This window comes from Cololabis saira, chromosome 11, assembly GCF_033807715.1.
Source record: "Cololabis saira isolate AMF1-May2022 chromosome 11, fColSai1.1, whole genome shotgun sequence".
Taxonomy (NCBI): Eukaryota; Metazoa; Chordata; class Actinopteri; order Beloniformes; family Belonidae; genus Cololabis; species Cololabis saira.
In genome coordinates, this window is record NC_084597.1 from 42,165,065 (window position 1) to 42,185,608 (window position 20,544).

The following is a 20,544-nucleotide window of genomic DNA, read 5'->3' on the forward strand; positions in this document are numbered from 1 at the left end:
ACTCACGACCCCAAAAAGGTTTAATTTAATAAGGTAAGGCTTAACTCTACACCAGCCTTACATAAGTAAAAGTTCAGAGCTCAAAACGGGACCACAAAATGGGACTAGTTTCTTCTGAGCGGAGTAAGATTTTGGTCCGCGGGTCGAGATGCGGTCGCGGCCGCGGTCGGATGCGCGTTTCTAGTCAACACAATAGATTAATATTAATAACCCAATATCGCGATACACTTTGTCACCTCCACGACACGTATTGTGACGTTTTTGTATCGCGAAATTTCGTGGCACGATATATTGTTACACCCCTACCCCCCTATACATTCTTATTTCATAAACACAATACAACTAGAGGGAGAGAGATGCACCATGAGAGCAAGTAGACAGGTACATGACAATACCTCCAAAGATAATAATAATAATAAAAAAAAAAAACCATAAACAAACAAAAAACATTAAAGGTATAATCCCTGATTTTAGAGAGCTAGCAAGATTTGAAAGTGGCACCTCCTCTAAGCCCCGCCCCCTCCGTTTCTGATTGGGTGGGCACTGCGCATCATTTTTAGACACAACAATGAACGCATACCGCAAAAGTTGTGTCTCGGCGGAGGAACCGACATCCCAGCAAAATGAGACAACAGAGAAGTTCAGAACAGCAGACAGAGCACACACTGAAGGCTGATTTATGGTTCCGTGTTACACCAACGCAGAATGGTGCGCGTTGCTGCGTACTCTACGCCGTAGGCTACGCCGTACCCTACGCCGTACCCTACGCCGTAGGCTACGTACGGCCGTAGGCTACGGTGTAGTCGTGGCAACAGAGCCTGCAGCGCAGCGCACCGCACTGCCAGCCGGACCAGCGCTCTACGCCTTTGCAGGGATGGAGACGCCTCCATCCCGGGGTTAAGGCTGAGTTACACTGGGACACTGAGCCCGTGGACACGGGGCTGGAGGCAGAGTGGCAGGCTGGAAGCAGAGAGACGTGACGAGTGCGCGCATGAGACGGAGGGGGGCGTGGGCGGGACTTAAAATGAAGGCATCTGATTGGTTCTTTCCACCCTGCCAATCCTCTGGTCCTCTGACCAATCCGTTTCATTCGGACCGCAAAAAACAGATTGGTCAGAGTTTTTACAGGATAAAATCTGTCAGAGAGGTCGGATTTTTTTCTTTCCTTTTTCTGAACACATTATTCACTGGCTACTCTCAGGATGGAAGGACCATTTCACCCAGTATAACAATAAATGTTTTTGAATACGATCAACTAACCTTCACGTACCAACGGCTCCTGCTGTTCCTGCTGTGGGACGTTTCTGATGATTGATTGACTGCACATTGCAAAAAAGAGCAGTAAGGATAATAAATCATGCTGGGTATCTCCATCACACCATTGCTCTATTCCTTAAATTACAGACTTTGAAATTTGTGGACCTAGTGAAAATTAGAGCAGCAGTAATAATGTTCAAAGCAAGAATTAATGCACTGCCTGAAATCATTCAAAAAATGTTTCAAGATAAAGAAGGACAATATAATCTAAGAGGAAAATTACATTTTAAACAACCACAACTTGTGCTTATCAGTCTGTGGGAGAACTTTGTGGAATGGTCTGGATGAAGAAATCAAACGAAGCACTAACTCTATACAGTTTAAAAACACATACAAGAAAGCAATTCTTGACAAGTATAAAACTGGGGACCTCTAAAGAACTCAATTTGCCTTCCATATGTATTTCTTTGATTGTTATTCTGTTCCTTGTGGATTGGTTTATATACGATACAAATGTAACTGCATTCATGGCTGTCATGGATTATCGTAGAGGAGATAGATAGATAGATAGATAGATAGATAGATAGATAGATAGATAGATAGATAGATAGATGGATCATCGAGTTTTGAATTTAGGATATTGTAGGAGACCGGTTTAATCTTGTTTATTGGTTGTTTGTGTTGTATTTATTTTTTGTTATTTTGTCTTTTCTTTCTTTTCTTTTAATTTTTACATTTTTATAGGGCATATATGATATGATATTGTGAGGAAGGGACAGAACTAAATAAGCGTTCTGCTTCCTCCTGTTCCCTCTCCAACACATGGTTTTGCTGTGTGTTTTATTTTTGAATGAGACTGTTAAATTGTTTTGCTTTTTTAATATTTTGATGCTTTTTAATTTGATGGGTTTTGTTGTGTTCGAGACAAAGCCAACAATAAACAATAAAATAAAAATTGTGCGGCTAAGATCCACGTTTGTGTTGGTGCGTGAAGCAGCTGAGACCCTGCAGCAGCGAGTGATGGGGCCGTCTTCTCTTCACAGGTGCCACATGCGTGTTGAAGAAGAAGTTCTCGGCCTCCCAGTTCTGGACCGACTGCAGAAAACACGGCGTGACCATCTTCCAGTACATCGGCGAGCTCTGCAGGTATCTCTGCAACCAGCCAAAGGTAAACGCCTGCTCACTATTCTTGTGTTAAGCCACTCGGACCACAGATCTCATTTAGAAACATCCCTCTAAAAGCCCAGTTCCATCAAAGTCCTGAAATCTGAATTAGAAGTTGATTCGTTTGGGTTTTTTGTGCTGATATCTAACCTGTATTGTCTCCAATGCCAAGTTTCTTGGTGGTATGTCTTGTTGATGTGTTTCGTTCCTCCTCCTACGTTAAAATAGACCAGTTTAGGAATTAAAATAAATAAATGAACTTGGATAAACATGTATCAACAGGCTCTCAACCTTTCCTCCATCAGTCTGAGCTTCTCCCGACTCAGATCACATAAAATGGAGTGGTAGTCTAGTGTCACAGCCCGGCTCCCAGCCCCTACGACGGGACTACCCAGGACTAAACCAGTGAACCTCAGCCTTCCGGTCATAGAGACGCTTCATCTTTACCTGTGAGGAAACCAACTTTTCCTTTGCCATGGCGATACTCGATATATATCGATATTTTTTCTGTGCCATAATTGGGGTTTCCCCCAAAGCATTATAGCATAGCATCTCTGTTAGCATCTCTGTTAGCATCTCTGTTAGCTTCATTTCTTTCTGAGGCAAACCCTTAAAAAAACAGTCAGTTTTAATACAAAGCCTCGTGCCAAATGTCACACAGGTTCCTTTATTAACAGAGGTCTGCACAATATCAAAATGTATAAAACAAATGAAATAAAAATAAACTGCCTGCATATATAGAATAAAAATGCTTCTTGAATAAAAATAAAACAAATATCCCTTTCCTGCATAACAATTAAATTAAAATACACTGTGCAATTAATACAATGTAGACAGTAACAGGCAGACTTTTCCACTGAGGTTGACAGTTGTGCAAATCTCAAATAAAACATTCAAGTCAATTTGTCACAAAATAAGCTATATCAAAATCATTACCGGTAATTTTTTTTTTTTTTTTTAATCGATACAAACGATATTGTCTCACACCCTATCGCGTTTGAAAATATATCGATATATATTAAAATCTCGATATATCGCCCAGCCCTACTCCCCAGCCATGTACAACTGATGCCGGAAACCATTAACATAGTCAATCAAATGACTAGGAGGTTCTTGCGGTGCCACAGCATCATGTAGTAGAGTGAGCGGCCCACGCACTATATGCCCAAAAACAAGCTCATTAGGGCTAAACCCGGTGCTTTCCTGCACAACCTCCCTGGCAGCTAACAGCAACCACGGCAACCCTTCTTCCCAATCCTGGTTCAGCTCGACACAATACCCGCGCAAAGCTCTTAACTCTGAGCATGGTATGCAGACGCCTGGTTATGTTTTACTTGTAACTGTTTTGGAAGTTGAGCAAACAGATGAGATGAAAAATTTGAGCCCTGATCGCTCTGGACTACCTTTGGAATACCAAAGATGGAAATGAGCTGGGTCAGCGCCTTTACCACTGACTTACCCGTAATGGAACGCAAAGGATAAATAGCTGGATACCTTGTGCTGTGACACGTTACTGTAAGCAAGTAATTGCTACCAGACTTGGAACGAGTTAAGGGACCCACACAATCGATTATCAGATGCTCAAAAGGCTGTGATAGGACACAGGAGCTGGCTTAATGGTTTGATTTGGCTTCCCTGTCATTTTACATGTATGACATGTTTTAATATACCTGGACACATCCCTCTTCACACGAGGCCAGAAAAAGTACCGCAAGATATACTCATACATCTTATGGACGCCTAAATGTCCTGACTGATCATGAGAAGTCCTCAACACTTCATCACGAAACCTGGACGGAACCACAATCTGAAACACAGGATCACCAACAAAGTTTTCCCTGTGTGTCACCCATTTCCTCACCAGCAATTTGCCCTGCAGCAAGTAACCATTTGCAGTACTCTTTCCCTCATTACTGTCAAACAGCTGGCTCAGAGAGGGATCAGCTCTATGCTCCGCCACCAGGTCACTGCAAGAAATGGACAAAAGAGAATCAGGAATAACCACAGAGAAACCCCCAGTCTCCTCTGCCCAAAAGTTAAACTAGTGTCACTAGCTTCACTAGGGCCAGGTGCCCCAAAAGCTCTGAGCCCCGGACCAGCAGCATGCCCCTTAGGTTTGACAACACCTGATTCAGACAAATTAGCTTTAATAATAGCTTTAATGCTCTCCTTCATTCTTTTATCACCAACTTCCAATTCAAAGTGTTCAGCGATCCTCAAAAATTGCTCCCGCGAACAGCCCTCCAATAACTCTCAGGAAATCCTCCACACTAGCCATGACCCAACACAGCCCAATTTACCTGCCCCAACACACACATCTTACCAAACTGATGCAACAAAGCCAGGTTACAGGTTACAGCTCCTACCAGCAGCACACTGAGCCCAAAACAGCCCCAACACACAGCCAAAACATCACTGTCGCCCAGTTCCTCTAACTGCCTATCCAAAATATAGCTAAGCTCCCCCCTAGCCTTCAGGTGCTTGGTGGTGGGTATTGATGCACTGAAACCCGGTAGCCCGGTAAGCAACCATAAAATGGCGACTCACCAGCAGCTTCGGAAGTGCCCCCGAGACCACTGCTCTTGCCACGTTCACACCACACTAACAGCTCCCCAAACGAATTCCAAAGGGAACCCGCTCTTAGACCTAACCAGGGACAGAACAATGGCAATAGAGGGAATGCGCATGACGTCACAGATGCGACTTCACAGCGGGTTACGCTCACTGAGTGTCAGAAAGACCGAGTGTCAGAAAGACCGAGTGGCAGCGTAAACTTTCAGTTTGAGCAACTGGAAAACCTCTAAAATAGGAAAGAGTTGTTGTGCAATCGACTGTACTCATAGACTTAGCAAGAAATCAGAGTTATCGTTTTACAGACTGCCGAAAAATAAGCTTAAGAGAGACAAATGGATCGCTGCAATTCACAGAAACAACTGGATTCCTGGATTTTTGGGTAGCTAACATTAAACGGTCAAATCATAAAGTTCGGTGTCCTCATCACTTTAATTTCACCAACAAATCCTGCTTTGAAGTCGGACCAAGCGTCAAGACTTTTGTATCTTCAAGCTTTGCTTCGTGTATTTCCCCGGCGTAGAAATTAAGTACATATAAATATCAGAAACTGGATTCGTGAACAAATATTAATGTCCATGGACCACTGGTTCTTGGTAACTGTACCAAATATTAATGTCCATGGACCACTGGTTCTTGGTAACTGTACCAAATATTAATGTCCATGGACCACTGATTCTTGGTAACTGTACCAAATATTAATGTCCATGGACCACTGATTCTTGGTAACTGTACCAAATATTAATGTCCATGGACCACTGGTTCTTGGTAACTGTACCAAATATTAATGTCCATGGACCACTGGTTCTTGGTAACTGTACCAAATATTAATGTCCATGGACCACTGGTTCTTGGTAATTGTACCAAATATTAATGTCCATGGACCACTGGTTCTTGGTAACTGTACCAAATATTAATGTCCATGGACCACTGGTTCTTGGTAATTGTACCAAATATTAATGTCCATGGACCACTGGTTCTTGGTAATTGTACCAAATATTAATGTCCATGGACCACTGGTTCTTGGTAACTGTACCAAATATTAATGTCCATGGACCACTGGTTCTTGGTAACTGTACCAAATATTAATGTCCATGGACCACTGGTTCTTGGTAATTGTACCAAATATTAATGTCCATGGACCACTGGTTCTTGGTAACTGTACCAAATATTAATGTCCATGGACCACTGGTTCTTGGTAACTGTACCAAATATTAATGTCCATGGACCACTGGTTCTTCAGGTAACTGTACGGGTCACTGTCAAGTCCAACTGAAAAATAAATGAAATAAAATAAGTTTAAAAATGAGCTTTAAATTAAATTAGTTTAATTTGAGAATAAAATTCGGATAACTTTTTGCACATTGTTAAAGCCACTATAAGTTTTAATGCAGTAATGGACAAAAGCAGTGTAAACGCTCTGAGTAAGGGGTTGATGTGATGACTTGTACTTCGCTTATGCGGCGTGATAGCTCTGGTTTGGGTCGTGGACATCTTATAAACGGGCTTCAGGCTTGTTAGCATCGCTCTACATCCAGGCTTGAGGTTCTCGTAGGATCTGTATTCTTTCATGTTTCCCAGAGGTGGAGAAGAGAAGTGAGCTGCTCACATTCACCATGGGATGGTCAGACACTGTCATCGCTGCAGAGTCGTATCTAATTAGTCCGTGTCGGAGCCACGTCGGAGCTCAAACGGCCTCTTGAAGCTGTTCAGATAAATCGTCTGTTTCGTCTTTTATTTGTTAGGAAACAAAAACAGGACATACATGTGGTTTAGAAATGATGCAGTTCGATCAGGCTCAGATCAATCATTTGGACTCGGGGCAGTCCGAGCATGAACATCTGACCCCTCCTCCACGTTTGTTTTGGTAGATGTGGATCTCCTTTAATCTGAACAGCCGTGTTTACCTCATAAGAGCGTGTCATTCACGACACAAGTCCGTCTCTCAGTTTTCTATGTTCCAGGGCCGTTGACATGATGTGACATCATGTTTCACGTTGTCCGCCCACCAGGCTTCAGAAAGGACCCACATAATGCACGTGCACGGCCACTAAATGACTGGCACAGCAAGCAAATTATGCTCGGAGCAGAAGGCCAACTTTTCTCTGGAACACAGTCGTCTGCTCATGAATCACCCCGGTAACACTGGTCGCAGCGTGCAGAGACAGGCCGGTTCTTTGTTCTGGCGTCCGTGTCCTCCCATGGTGGACACATGGACGTGCATGCACACACAGCGAGAGTCCTCTCCTGAGCAGAACTCAAAGTTCTCTTTGTCCACGCTGTCTTTGTTATGTGACTTTGTGGGTGGGGGGCGGGCCACAGATATCCTCGCCACGGCCTGAGACATGAGGCATGTGGCCATGTGCAGCACCAACAGTGAACCTCTCTCACAAACCAACGGGAGCTCTAATTACTGCCATCCCGAACAAACGGGCTGTATGGGGTTTTTTTCACTTGATTTATGTCAGAACCTCACTGAGAGCTCCTCAATAAAACCAGAAAAACACCTCCTCCTTGATGACTAACATGATACTCTAAACCTTTTATTTCTTTTTTTGTCACTTATTACGTCAACGTTGCTCTTTTGTTTGGTTCGCTAGCATTGAGGAAACCTCCTGACAAGAAATGTCTGTTGTAGTTTTCTCCTACTGTCGTCTGAAGGTGTTTAACAGGGGGAATTTCTAAAGACTCCAAACCTTCGTGGATCAGTAGTCCAGGGCTGCAGGTAGTCCAGGGCTGCAGGTAGTCCAGGGCTGCAGGTAGTCCAGGACTGCAGGTAGTCCAGGACTGCAGGTAGTCCAGGGCTGCAGGTAGTCCAGGGCTGCAGGATGCCCAGGGCTGCAGGTAGTCCAGGACTCCAGGATGCCCAGGGCTGCAGGTAGTCCAGGACTCCAGGATGCCCAGGACTCTAGGTAGTCCAGGGCTGCAGGTAGTCCAGGACTGCAGGTAGTCCAGGGCTGCAGGTAGTCCAGGACTCCAGGATGCCCAGGGCTGCAGGTAGTCCAGGACTCCAGGATGCCCAGGGCTGCAGGTAGTCCAGGACTCCAGGATGCCCAGGACTCTAGGTAGTCCAGGGCTGCAGGTAGTCCAGGGCTGCAGGTAGCCCAGGGCTGCAGGTAGTCCAGGGCTGCAGGTAGTCCAGGGCTGCAGGTAGTCCAGGGCTGCAGGTAGTCCAGGGCTGCAGGTAGTCCAGGGCTGCAGGTAGTCCAGGACTCCAGGAAGCCCAGGGCTGCAGGTAGTCCAGGGCTGCAGGTAGTCCGGGGCTGCAGGTAGTCCGGGGCTGTAGGTAGTCCGGGGCTGCAGGTAGTCCGGGGCTGCAGGTAGTCCAGGACTCCAGGATGCCCAGGGCTGCAGGTAGTCCAGGACTCCAGGATGCCCAGGGCTGCAGGTAGTCCAGGACTCCAGGATGCCCAGGGCTGCAGGTAGTCCAGGGCTACAGGTAGCCCAGGACTCTAGGTAGTCCAGGGCTGCAGGTAGTCCAGGGCTGCAGGTAGCCCAGGGCTGCAGGTAGTCCAGGGCTACAGGTAGCCCAGGACTCTAGGTAGTCCAGGGCTGCAGGTAGTCCAGGGCTGCAGGTAGCCCAGGGCTGCAGAATCGGGAGCAGAATCTTATTGGCTCGTAGATCCACATCACACTGGACGGCTCATCCGGGCGGCTGTACCGACACTGCAGAATCTGGTTGTTTCCTCCTTCTCTGAGTTGGCAGGCTGAGGGGAGACCACTTTATATATGTTAAAGCAAGAAAAAACCTGTTTTTCTTAATAGGTCCCCTTTAATATTATAATATTCATATATAATAATATTATATAATGTCATCTTGTTTGGGCCAGGATAAACCAGAGCGGAGCGGAGCTGCTACTGCTGCTGTGACAGGAGTTGTTACCATGGTAACAACCCCCCCTTCCAACGCCGTGTGCCTCTGAGTAGTACGTCCGAATTAATGGATACTATTGATATTTACTCAAAAGTGTGCCGAACTTTTTGAATACTACTTTTTGAGTATATACTGTTTAGTATGGCATTTCGGACGCACCGATAATTTTTGTTCTGTTCCAGACAAATGTTTCCTCCAGAAATCATGTGGATGTATCAGCGGCTGATGAATGAGGATTGTTGATGCTAGTGTCGTCTGAGGGATCTGGGATCGTGGGTATCCAGTCATGGTCTTGATTATATGTTTAGCTGTGTCGTGTTAACTTCTCTTTAGGTTTGAGCTTTACCTTAAACGTGCTCTTTTGGACTCGTTTGCTTTCGTTTGCTTTATTTCCTGTTTAATTTTGAAAACTCTTCCTGCTGTAGACGTCCACACTGGCCTTTCATCATGCGTGTGTCCTGCTCCCGAGTCCCTTCCTTTGGGTTGTAATTTGGATTATCTTTTTGATATTGGTATCCCGTAGACACATACATTCCTCCAAATAGTTTGATGATTGTCTGTAGGAGGAGGAATTATGTCCATTGCAAACTTTCTTGCAGGAATATTTGTTGACAAGAGGAGAACCTCTGCCCCATACTTTCCAAGTGGATGCATAATAACACAAGGAATTATGTTGGGATAAAGACATGAAGTATTTTGTATTTATTCTGTCTGCCATTGCTTATTTTACTTTTTCCATATGGTGTCACCTTTTTCTGATTAGGTCCTGTACAGTCTTGTTTATCGGGGGGAGGACATATGTCTTTTCTGCTGACGTAGTGACTGTGTTCTTCCTCCTCCAGACAGAGCTGGACCAGGTTCACAAAGTACGAATGGGCGTCGGGAACGGGCTGCGGCAGGACGTCTGGCGGGAGTTCCAGAGTCGCTTTGGTGACATTAAAATGTGCGAGGTGTACGGTTCCACTGAGGGGAACCTGTGCTTCATGAACCACATCGGCAGGATTGGAACTGTGGGCCGCTCCAACTTCTTCTACAAGGTGAGAAGCTGTATGTGAATGATCGGCGACGACGGGGGCGGTTCTTGAACAAAATACGAGCAGGAAGCAGGAGGAGACATATGATTATTTATTAAAGCAGCACTATGTAACTTTTCCAGCTTAATCTAATATTTCATCATCATCATTGTGATGGTACATCAACTTCCAACAGGTTTAATGAACCTCTGTCATGGTCTGAGGGGTCTGTATCTCCTTCACTGGTCCTATGTAACTTTGAGGAGCATGGTAGGAACCCTTCCACACTAAAAAACTACACATTTTTACGGCTTTGACTGCTTTACGGCATACGTCACTTCCCCCTCCTTCCCCATTCGTAGTCCAGACCAAAGCTGGGCGGGGCGTGGAGCGCAGAGCTCAGCAGAAGCTGGTGTCATGGCCCAAGCAGCGGAAAAACCCAAGAAAATAAAAGTTTTATTGGAGGAGGTGAAAAAAAGAAAGCGGGAGAGTAACAAGCTAAATGCCCGGACAAGAATAAACATTGGCCCGGCGTTCACTCGCTGGCGTGAGCTGAAAGACGAGGAGGGATGTCCGACAAGAGAGACAGAATTGTTAAGATACAAATGTAAATGTAGAGTTATATGTTCAATAAGAATCAAAATCAGAATGTTTTCACATACAGGGGATTCGTCTTGGGTTCTAGTATTTTTCCTGAGAACTGTAACATTGTGTAGGGCTGATCTGCAAAATATAAGGAATGGGCAGGCAGGTCGTTAAGAACATTCTTATTTACAATGACGGCCTGACAAGAGACAAGGACCGCTTGGGGGGAAGGAGGTGGTGATGCTGCGCAGCATCCCAGCGTCTGCAGGAGCTGATGTCTGAATGAGCAGGAAACAGCTGAGCATGGCCTGACGGGGACATGTGGGTGCAGCCTGTCCTCCTGGAGTGATGGAGTTCATGTGTAATCGCTCCGGAGACATGAACAGGGATGCAGCTGACAATCAGCTTTGCCGCGGCTGCTGCAGGTATTAGCCGCATTAATGCTCACCTGCAGAGCTGCGGGTAATCAGAGTTACAAAAGAGTGGCTCGCAGTATTTACTGTAATCTGTGACCTCAGCTATTCCTGTACGCCTTATAAAAGATGATTATAAAACATAATGATGCGAGGACCCACATCCACCTCTGATACAGAGGACGTCACATTTATCATGTTGATTAACTTGGAACCAAACGTGAGAAGTGAGCGTTCATTAATGTTACTTCACATATAATGTAATAGTAAGGCTGTTGTTCAAATACAGGTAGCTAGAGAGAACAATGGTTGTAACATGTTGTGCACATGCGTCTACAGTCCTTTCCAAGAGGATTTACTGTTTTCTCATCTAAGAATAGCCCCAGACGCTAATCGTGGCTCTTCTCGCGGAAGCTGCAGCCGGTCATGTGGTTGTTGGTTTGAGTCTTTAATCAGCGACACGTGGCGACATCAGGAACCTCAGGCAGAAGTAAAAATACTCCTTTACCTATTACCCACGAGCATTTTCATTATTTATGATCCAAGCCTTGCTCTTGACGGTACAAAGTGTTTATTATATGTTGTTCACGGTCAGCACGGTCAGGTCCAAGCCTTAATTCCCCATTGTTTAATCCTTATTTAATACTTATTAGATGGTATTAGTGTTAGTATTTTTACAACCTCAGACGAGCAACAACATATATCATATTTCATCATATTACAATTTCTTTACCAAAAAAAAGAAGCATTTTGGGCAATACTAAGTACCCCCATGATCAGCTGTTTTTAGCAGTAATACCTTGAAGTATTCATTTGTCTTTATGGGTCTCTGATATGTTGTTGAGACCAGCCTTCTGTAGCAGAGTTATTATCGTTCACGAAAACGAACGAAATAACGAAAACTAAAATTGAAAAAACAATTTCGTTAACTGCACTTAATAAAAACGAAAATTAAAAGACAAAAAATGATAACTAACTGAAACTATATTGCGTGTTTAGAAAACTAACTAAAACAAACTGAAATTATAGATATAATTTCCTCCGTTTTCGTCCCTGTCAATATAAGCCTCTTGGTATGATTAATTTATTCTGCTCTGGCCGTTTATCTCCAACTGGCAGCTACGGCACCTGAACGCCTCACGGTCCGTGACGTCAAAACTAAAACTAATACAAACTAAACTAAAACTAAGCATTTTTGAAAATATAAAAACTAATAAAAACTAGCAAACCCACACTAAAAACGAATTAAAACTAACTGAATTGAAGGAGAAAAAGTCAAAACGAAATAAAACTAAACTAAAATTAAAAATTCAAAACTATTATAACCCTGTTCTGTAGGGTGTTGGTTGGTGGAAGTGTTTGGACTTCCAGGTCTGAGCAGCTCTCTTGAGCTCCCATCTCAGCGTTTTAGCCCAGTTCAGGTCTGGACTTTGACCCGGTCATTCCAAAACCTTGGGTTTCTAGTCATCCCGGTGTGGATTTGCTGCCGTGTTTAGGATCATTTCCTGCCATCTACCTGTCGGGCAGGTCCTCACATTTCTCTGTGGCTGTAAGGCATACCCCGACAATCACATCTCCAGAGGTGGTAGTAACGAGTTACATTTACTCCGTTACATTTACTTGAGTAAGTTTTGGGAAATGTTGTACTTTTAGGAGTAGTTTTGAATCACTATACTTTTTACTTTTACTTGAGTAGATTTGTGAAGAAGAAACTGTTCCTCTTACTCCGCTACATTAGGCTACGTTGAGCTGTTACTTTTCTTTTATCCCTTTTATCCGCGTACGCGTCAATCTCATGACATCACTGGGTGATTCTTTGGGAAAAATGTTTGTTTTTGCATGTTTTGTCACATTTACACAGACTCAAACACACACAGAGTTTCTATGAGTTCATGTTTGTTCTAGTTCTGCTGGTTAAAAAAGAAAAGTACAAAGGCTGGAAATTTTGTGTTACTTGTGCTTAATTTATTTTTTTATTTTGTTATTTTATTTATTTTATTATTTATTAAAGTACTTCAATTTACTTTAAGATTATTTTAATTTAAGCAATTTTTTATTAATTTTATTTTATTGATTGAATTTGCCTGAAGATGATTATTTTGTACTTTTGTCTGTTTGAATGATTGTGTTAAAAAAATAAATCAGACGTTACTCAACAGTTACTCAGTACTTGAGTAGTTTTTTCACCAAGTACTTTTTTACTTTTACTCAAGTAATTATTTGGATGACTACTTTTTACTTCTACTTGAGTCATATTATTCTGAAGTAACAGTACTTTTACTTGAGTACAATTTTTGGCTACTTTACCCACCTCTGATTAGAATTAAAATAGCTCTAACTACTTTTTACTCCTACTTGATTCTGAAGTAACAGTACTTTTACTTGAGTACAGTTTTTGGCTCCTCTACCAGCTCTGCACATCTCCGCCCCTGGCTCCACAGTGGTCGTGATATAGTTTTCCTCTGAAATGCCGTGTTTTCCTCAGACTGGACAGTAAACACAAACAACTCCACTTTGCTCTCATCCGTCCATAAAACACTGTTCTCCTGGCAACCCTTCCAACGCAGCCGTATTTATCCAGGCTTCTTTTATTTGTGCCTTCATGGACGGTCTGATTTAAGGTGACAGCTGTGCTTCATATTTTTGAATTATTGCTCTTACTGTACAATGTTGAACTCCAGATAGTTTGGAAATGTTTGTTTTTGTAAGATGCCAGATGGAAGTGTTCTTGTTGGGCATTGCTTGTGTCTTTCCCTGTTGGCACAGTGTTACATTATCTACCCATGTTTTCATTCTGGCTCTCTTAAAGCAGCACAACTTAACTTTCAGCTTTTCTGAGTTTGGCGGCATCTTTTGGACAAAAGCGGTAGTGCTTTACCAGAAAGAACACTACGTTTCCCATGAGCACCAGCGCATACTGCCGGAAAACTCCTGTCCCGTCGCTGCATTTGTTTTGAGAGAAGACGGGACGCTTTTCTGTTTCACCAAGTGAACAGACAGAACGCAAAAAAAAAGATGTTAAAATGCTGGAAAGGAACTGGAATTTACCGGGATACCTTAAACAAGGAAGCCAGGGAGTGGTATATGGAGAAAATAATGATTATTAATGGTTTGGATCCATATGAAATCCCTACTAAAGAGTGCAGCTCCTGGTCGGAGCTGCACTCTTTAGAAGGATTTACTGCCGCAGTTCTGCAGAACCACCTTCTCCGGCTACCTTGTTTAGGAGTGTTTGGCAGCTGCTTTGGTAAATGTTTGACTCGCCATGTGTTTCAATAAATTAGTATTATAGTACAACATACAGTACATGTTTTGTATCCCTCTTACTTTTCTTTTCTTTTTTTTGACTGCTATATTATGCTGAAGAGGCTCCGAGGCGTGAGCAATATTTTTGTTTTCCTCGTGAGATTATTTTTTTCCTCTGCAGCTACAAATAGAGTTAATATCTTTTCCTCAACAAAATTAATTGCACCGCAGAGAGCTGGCCAGCAACTGCGTTTAGCTGGAGAAGTGGGGAATAAAACCCGTTTGAATGATCCGACCCCGGTCTGTGTGCGTGTTAGTTTGTTTACTGAGGAACGTTATGTTTGGTCGTTACAGCTGCGATCCAACCGAGCCGACAACTCTTTCACTCTTTTACTCTGTTATATCAGATACTTGGCCTCCGTGGTTCTGCCTCCGTGGTTCTGCCTCCGAGCAGGAAAGCGGTGAAAAGTTAAACCATTATTGATCTTTTCCCCACGTCTGTTATGTGGAGCTGCTGCAGCCACAACGCAGCAACGGGTTAACAGCTTCTCCTGAGCTCTGAGCTCCACGCCCCGCCCATTTTCGTCTGGACTACGAATCGGGAAGGAGGGGGAAGTGACGTATGCCGTAAAGCAGTCAAAGCCGTAAAATGTGTAGTTTTTTAGTGTGGAAGGGTTCCTACCATGCTCCTCAAAGTTACATAGTGCCAGTGAAGGAGATACAGACCCCTCAGACCATGACAGAGGTTCATTAAACCTGTTGGAAGTTGATGTACCATCACAATGATGATGATGATGATGATGAAATATTAGATTAAGGTGGAAAAGTTACATAGTGCTGCTTTAAACTGAGATGGAGGCCTGATTAGAGTCATTTCAGGCGTCTGACTGGGACAGTTCAGTCCGGGCTCGGTTGTGGGTTCTTCTGTTCTGACCGTTGCGTGGCGGCTCCTCCCACTGTTTCCTGCAGGTGCTGTTCAAGTATGACCTGGTGAAATACGACATGGTGAAAGATGAACCAGTGAAAGATGAGCGCGGTTTCTGTCAGCGGGTGAAGAACGGTGAGATTCACCGCATCCAAATGAACATTCACCGTATTTTATTCTTTGAAAAAGGACTTCACCTGGAGACATTCGTCTTTGTCCCATCATTGTTTTCAGGAGAGACGGGACTCCTACTGTCCAAGGTGAGCGCCATCAGCCCGTTCTTCGGCTACGCTGGAAGCAAGCAGTTGACGGAGAAGAAGCTGATGAGGAACGTGTTTGTGAAGGGCGACGCCTACTTTAACACTGGAGACCTGATGGCTGAGGATCAGGAGGGATTCATCTGCTTCCGGGACCGAGTGGGGGACACCTTCAGGTATGTGTTTTTTTGACGTTGAGGTAAAAGTATGGAGCCAAATCAAGGCCAAAAGTTTTGCTAATTTGAAAATAAAATTTGAACCTGAAAATTATTTTTTACAGTTTCTATTTTTTTTTTCAGTATCAGAACTTTTTATTTCAGTATCACATCTTTTTTTTCAGTTTCACATCTTTTTTTTCAGTTTCAAATTTTTTTTTCAGTTTCAGACTTTTGGCCCCGATGTGGCGTGGGGGGCGTGGCATCAACTGAGAGGGGCGTGGCATCATGAGTGACAGCAGAACAGAGAAGGTGGGGGACGTTCCTCAGTCATGTTGCCTTCAGGAAACGTAGGTTGCAGAAGTTATCAGTAAAAGTTTGATTCAACACTGTATATACACCATATTCATGTGATTGGCAGTGGAACAAACTGATATTAGTGACACATTTCTGTTTAAAAAGCTGTTTTAGACCGTACTTGGTAGTATGTGGAAGTGGGAAATGTCAAACTTTAAAGTGTGTCTGTTGAACTGTACAGTCTGGCATAGTTTATTGCTTTTATACTGCGATTGGTGCCAAGTACGGTCTAAAACAGCTTTTCAAACAGAAATGTGACACTAGTATCCGTTTTTTCCACTGCCAATCACGTGAATATGTATATACAGTGTTGAATCATACTTCTACTGATAACTTCTGCAACCTACGTTTCCTGAAGGCAACATGACTGAGGAACGTCCCCCGCCTTCTCTGTTCTGCTGTCACTCATGATGCCACGCCCCTCTCAGTTGATGCCACGCCCCCCGCGCCACATCGGGGCCAAAAGTCTGAACCTGAAAAAAAAAAACTTGAAACTGGAAAAAAAGATGTGAAACTGAAATAAAAAGTTCTGAAACTGAAAAAAAGAATTTTCAGGTTCAAATTTTATTTTCAAATTAGCAAAACTTTTGGCCTTGATTTGGCTCCATATAAAAGCAGCACTTCACAGCGCCTGTGCATCAGAATCAGGAGCCAATAGAAAAGCGAGCCACACATCACATGTGCTTTTAAAGAAATCTCTTCCTTTGCATAGATGTGCATTTATTATTATTATTTATTGATGCTGTCAAATTACAAACACATTGGATGTGGTGGCAGTCTGCTCCAGTAACCATGGAGACCAGCTGCTGTGGTACTGAACAAACACGTGGGATGTGGTGGCAGTCTGTTAACACAGTGCCGGGGGGGAAAGACATAAGCAGTCTTCTCAGAGAAGTAACTGATCTGAGAGAGGGTTATAAAACCATTTGAAACCATTTCCAAGTAATCAAGAGTTCAATACTCAACTGTAATAAAGATTACTCAACATCGAAGGCTGTCGCTGATCTTACCAGGAGTCCAAGATCAGGCTGTGCAATACTCATAGAAATACCAAAAACCACAAGCCACGCCACACACCCTCCTGGTCTGACCTGCACAGCTAGCAGAAGACTGCTAAACCTGCATCTGAACAAACCACAATACGTCTGGACTAGGGATGGGCCATATTTTACCTTTCACCATTTAATGTCCAAAAAACTCCCCACGGTGAAGGAAGGAAGGAAGGAAGGAAGGAAGGAAGGAAGGAAGGAAGGAAGGAAGGAAGGAAGGAAGGAAGGAAGGAAGGAAGGAAGGAAGGAAGGAAGGAAGGAAGGAAGGAAGGAAGGAAGGAAGGAAGGAAGGAAGGAAGGAAGGAAGGAAGGAAGGGAGGGAGGGAGGGAGGGAGGAAGAAAAGAAGGAAGGGAGGGAGGGAGGAAGGAAGGAAGGAAGGAAGGAAGGAAGGAAGGAAGGAAGGAAGGAAGGAAGGAAGGAAGGAAGGAAGGAAGGAAGGAAGGAAGGAAGGAAGGAAGGAAGGAAGGAAGGAAGGAAGGAAGGAAGGAAGGGAGGGAGGGAGGGAGGGAGGGAGGGAGGGAGGGAGGGAGGGAGGGAGGGAGGAAGGAAGGAAGGAAGGAAGGAAGGAAGGAAGGAAGGAAGGTCCCATTGATGATGTTTAGTAGTATTTAGTATCTTTTAGAGCAGTGATTTGGCTCCAAAGACTGAATGTGGTGATAGATTTATAATTAAAAAGGTGGAGTTGAACTGGTATTTTTTTTATCGTCATTTTTATCGTTATCGGGATAAATGCCAGAAATGATCGTGATACATTTTTTTAGTCCATACCGCCCGTCACTAGTCTGGACCAATATCCCCTGGACAGAAGAGACCCAACTGGAGGTGTTTGACTTCTATATCCAGTGTCATGTTTGCTTCTTCTTCACGCACGTCATGTTTCTTCTCAAAGCCGTGAATCAAGGCACCTAGAATAGATATGAGACAGATAAAAGCCATCACTAATGTTGCATGTGTGTGCTCATCGTAGGTGGAAGGGTGAGAACGTTGCAACCACAGAAGTGACGGAGGTTCTCGGGCTGGTGGATTTTATTCAAGAGGTCAACGTGTACGGCATGGAAGTACCAGGTACCACGTCTGTCCTTAAGTCTTTCTCATGTAACTGGACACACGAATCACAGTCTGCAGACAGCGATGCTGCGTATGCTGGAAACAATAACCCGTCTGCCCCACAGGTCACGAAGGCAGAGCTGGGATGGCAGCGCTGATCATAAGACCCGGCCTCACCTTCGATGGGGACAAACTGTTTGAATGTGCTAGCAGGGATCTGCCAGCATATGCTCGCCCACTCTTCATAAGGCTTCAGGTAACAGGAGCAAACTGTTGCATTATATAGAACTGAAAACTAGGTCTGGGGATCGATTCAAATGTCAAGAATCGATTCGATTCCGATTCTTAAGATTCAGAATCGATTATCAAGATTTGATTCGATTCGATTCCGATATTGATTTGGGTTAGTGTTATTAAAACTGTTTTTTGAGCTGTTGCATGAATTATATGACTGTAGTTATGCAGCATATTACTACTAGTATTATATTGAGATTAAACAGCAAGTATTGCAGCTAATGATGCTGTAAGGACCAATCAGCTCCCAGAATGCTGATAGAACTGCTTTCAGAAACATCGTGGGTCAGAATTACCAAACAGATCCAGGGAGGAAAAAGAGACGGAGGAAATCGGCTTTTATTTTTTCCCACATTCCGTTTTTATTTGTTCCATTTTCAGTCTATTTTGTTTTTTAAATTTTTGAGCATTTGGTTTTTAGCATTTTTTGCAAATGTAACCCCAAAACAGTATATAAAGTAATGAAATATAGACAATTTATGCAATTATAACCTAACACCTTAATGTTTTCATACCTTTAAACATATTTAAAGGCAAAAACATGGCACCAGTTATTCTTGTATCCAACAAAACATTCCTTTTTTGGGGATAAACAAAAAAATAACCAAAGTTGTAATGTAATGATGAAAAAAAAATACATACCGGTAAATAAATAAAAGAAAAAAAAAACTCAAAAAAAAAATCGATCTTTAGACATATGATTCGATTTTTAGGAATTAATATGAGAATCGATTTAGAATTGGGAAATCGTTTTTTTCAGCACAAACCTACTGAAAACGGTCTCATAATGCATCGTTTTCTGCTGTTGCCAAGGGGCAGATAAGGTACTACTGGGACAAAAAGACCATAAATGCATACAAATTCATCTGTTCTGAGGTTCCAATTTGAAAAATATTAGTCTTTTATTTGCACACGCTGCAAAAAGGCATCTACCAGACATCCATACTGGTGGAAGCAAGCAGTGAGGTGGGACTGCAGGTCAGCATGCAGCTCCTGAAGTTCTGGCCTGCAAACATGCAACTTCCATGTATTCTTCAGCGGTGTGTGCTTCTCCCTCAACAGCCAGAATGAGAAAAGGGTTATTTTTTGTCCTTAATGTGCCAATTTTCAAATGTTATATAGAATCACATTCATAACGAACTTTTACTCCAGATTATTTCTTGTTTGTTTAAGGATTGCTCCGCAATAAACTCTAATAAGCCGGCGCTTCCAGAAGGAATTAGTTTTGTTAATCCCTTAAAGTCTCCAACAGGCGTCTTCAGGTCCCTTCAGGTCCTGGATGCAGCAGAACTCTGGTTGTGTTTGACCGCGCTGAGCTCTCATGTAGTCTGTATATGTGGTTCCAGCTCTCTGCAGGAATCGTTGCATGCCATTCTCATCCCCTCTTCTGCTTTATATGATCTAGGTTTGACTTGCATGTTGCCTGCTCTGGGCTTGATTAGGGATACAGTTGCCTGTGGGAACTGAGATTTATCTTTCCTAACACTTATTTTAGGTTTTGGTGTGAGTAGAGTCTTAAAAGTATCCCTCAATTCCCCCGCAGGCCCTCATCGTAGGGATCGACTGTTCTGGAGTGCCCTCTTGTGGACAAATGGATAATAGGACTTTTAAGCATTTGGGATCCTTTTTCCTTTTTCACAGTCTGAATCATGGCATACCGTCTGTCATACTTTCAAAGGATTCCTCTAATCTGGAATGACTTTACTTCATCCTGCCAGGTTTTTAGCAAAATATCAAATATGGGATCTAATCTGAAACCACCAGTTCTTCCTGTAACATGTTATATGTGACTGTTGGTGTTGCTTTTACTGCTGTCCCCTCTGTATTCTTCCATCCTGAAGAGTATGTGGATGGATGGATGGATGGGGATGATGAATGGATGGATGGATGGATGGTTGATGGGTGGATGATGGATGGATGGATGATGGATGGAGGATGGATGGTTGATGGGTGGATGATGGATGGATGGTTGGATGGATGGATGGATGGATGGATGGTTGGATGGATGATGGATGGATGATGGATGGATGGATGGATGATGGATGGATTGCTGCATGGATGGATGGATGGATGGATGGATGGATGATGGATGGATGGATGATGGATGGAGGGTGGATGGATGATGGATGGATGGATGATGGATGGATGGATGGATGATGGATGGAGGATGGATGGATGATGGATGGAGGATGGATGGATGATGGATGGAGGATGGATGGATGATGGATGGATGGATGGATGATGGATGGAGGATGGTTGGATGGATGGATGGATGGTTGGATGGATGGATGGTTGGATGGATGATGGTTGGATGTATGGATGCATGGATGGATGGA

At 43.5% G+C, this 20,544-nt stretch overlaps 1 protein-coding gene across 1 annotated transcript in view; it reads left to right on the top strand.

Moving 5' to 3' along the window:
- slc27a6 (solute carrier family 27 member 6) overlaps positions 1 to 20,544 on the top strand; it is a 54,092-nt gene that overhangs the window by 25,131 nt on the left and 8,417 nt on the right. Inside the window, exons 4-9 of the mRNA XM_061734556.1 lie at positions 2,301 to 2,425; positions 9,709 to 9,903; positions 15,093 to 15,183; positions 15,283 to 15,481; positions 17,835 to 17,932; positions 18,040 to 18,170. Coding sequence (XP_061590540.1) covers positions 2,301 to 2,425; positions 9,709 to 9,903; positions 15,093 to 15,183; positions 15,283 to 15,481; positions 17,835 to 17,932; positions 18,040 to 18,170 — 839 coding nt within the window. The remainder of the gene's footprint in view (positions 1 to 2,300; positions 2,426 to 9,708; positions 9,904 to 15,092; positions 15,184 to 15,282; positions 15,482 to 17,834; positions 17,933 to 18,039; positions 18,171 to 20,544) is intronic.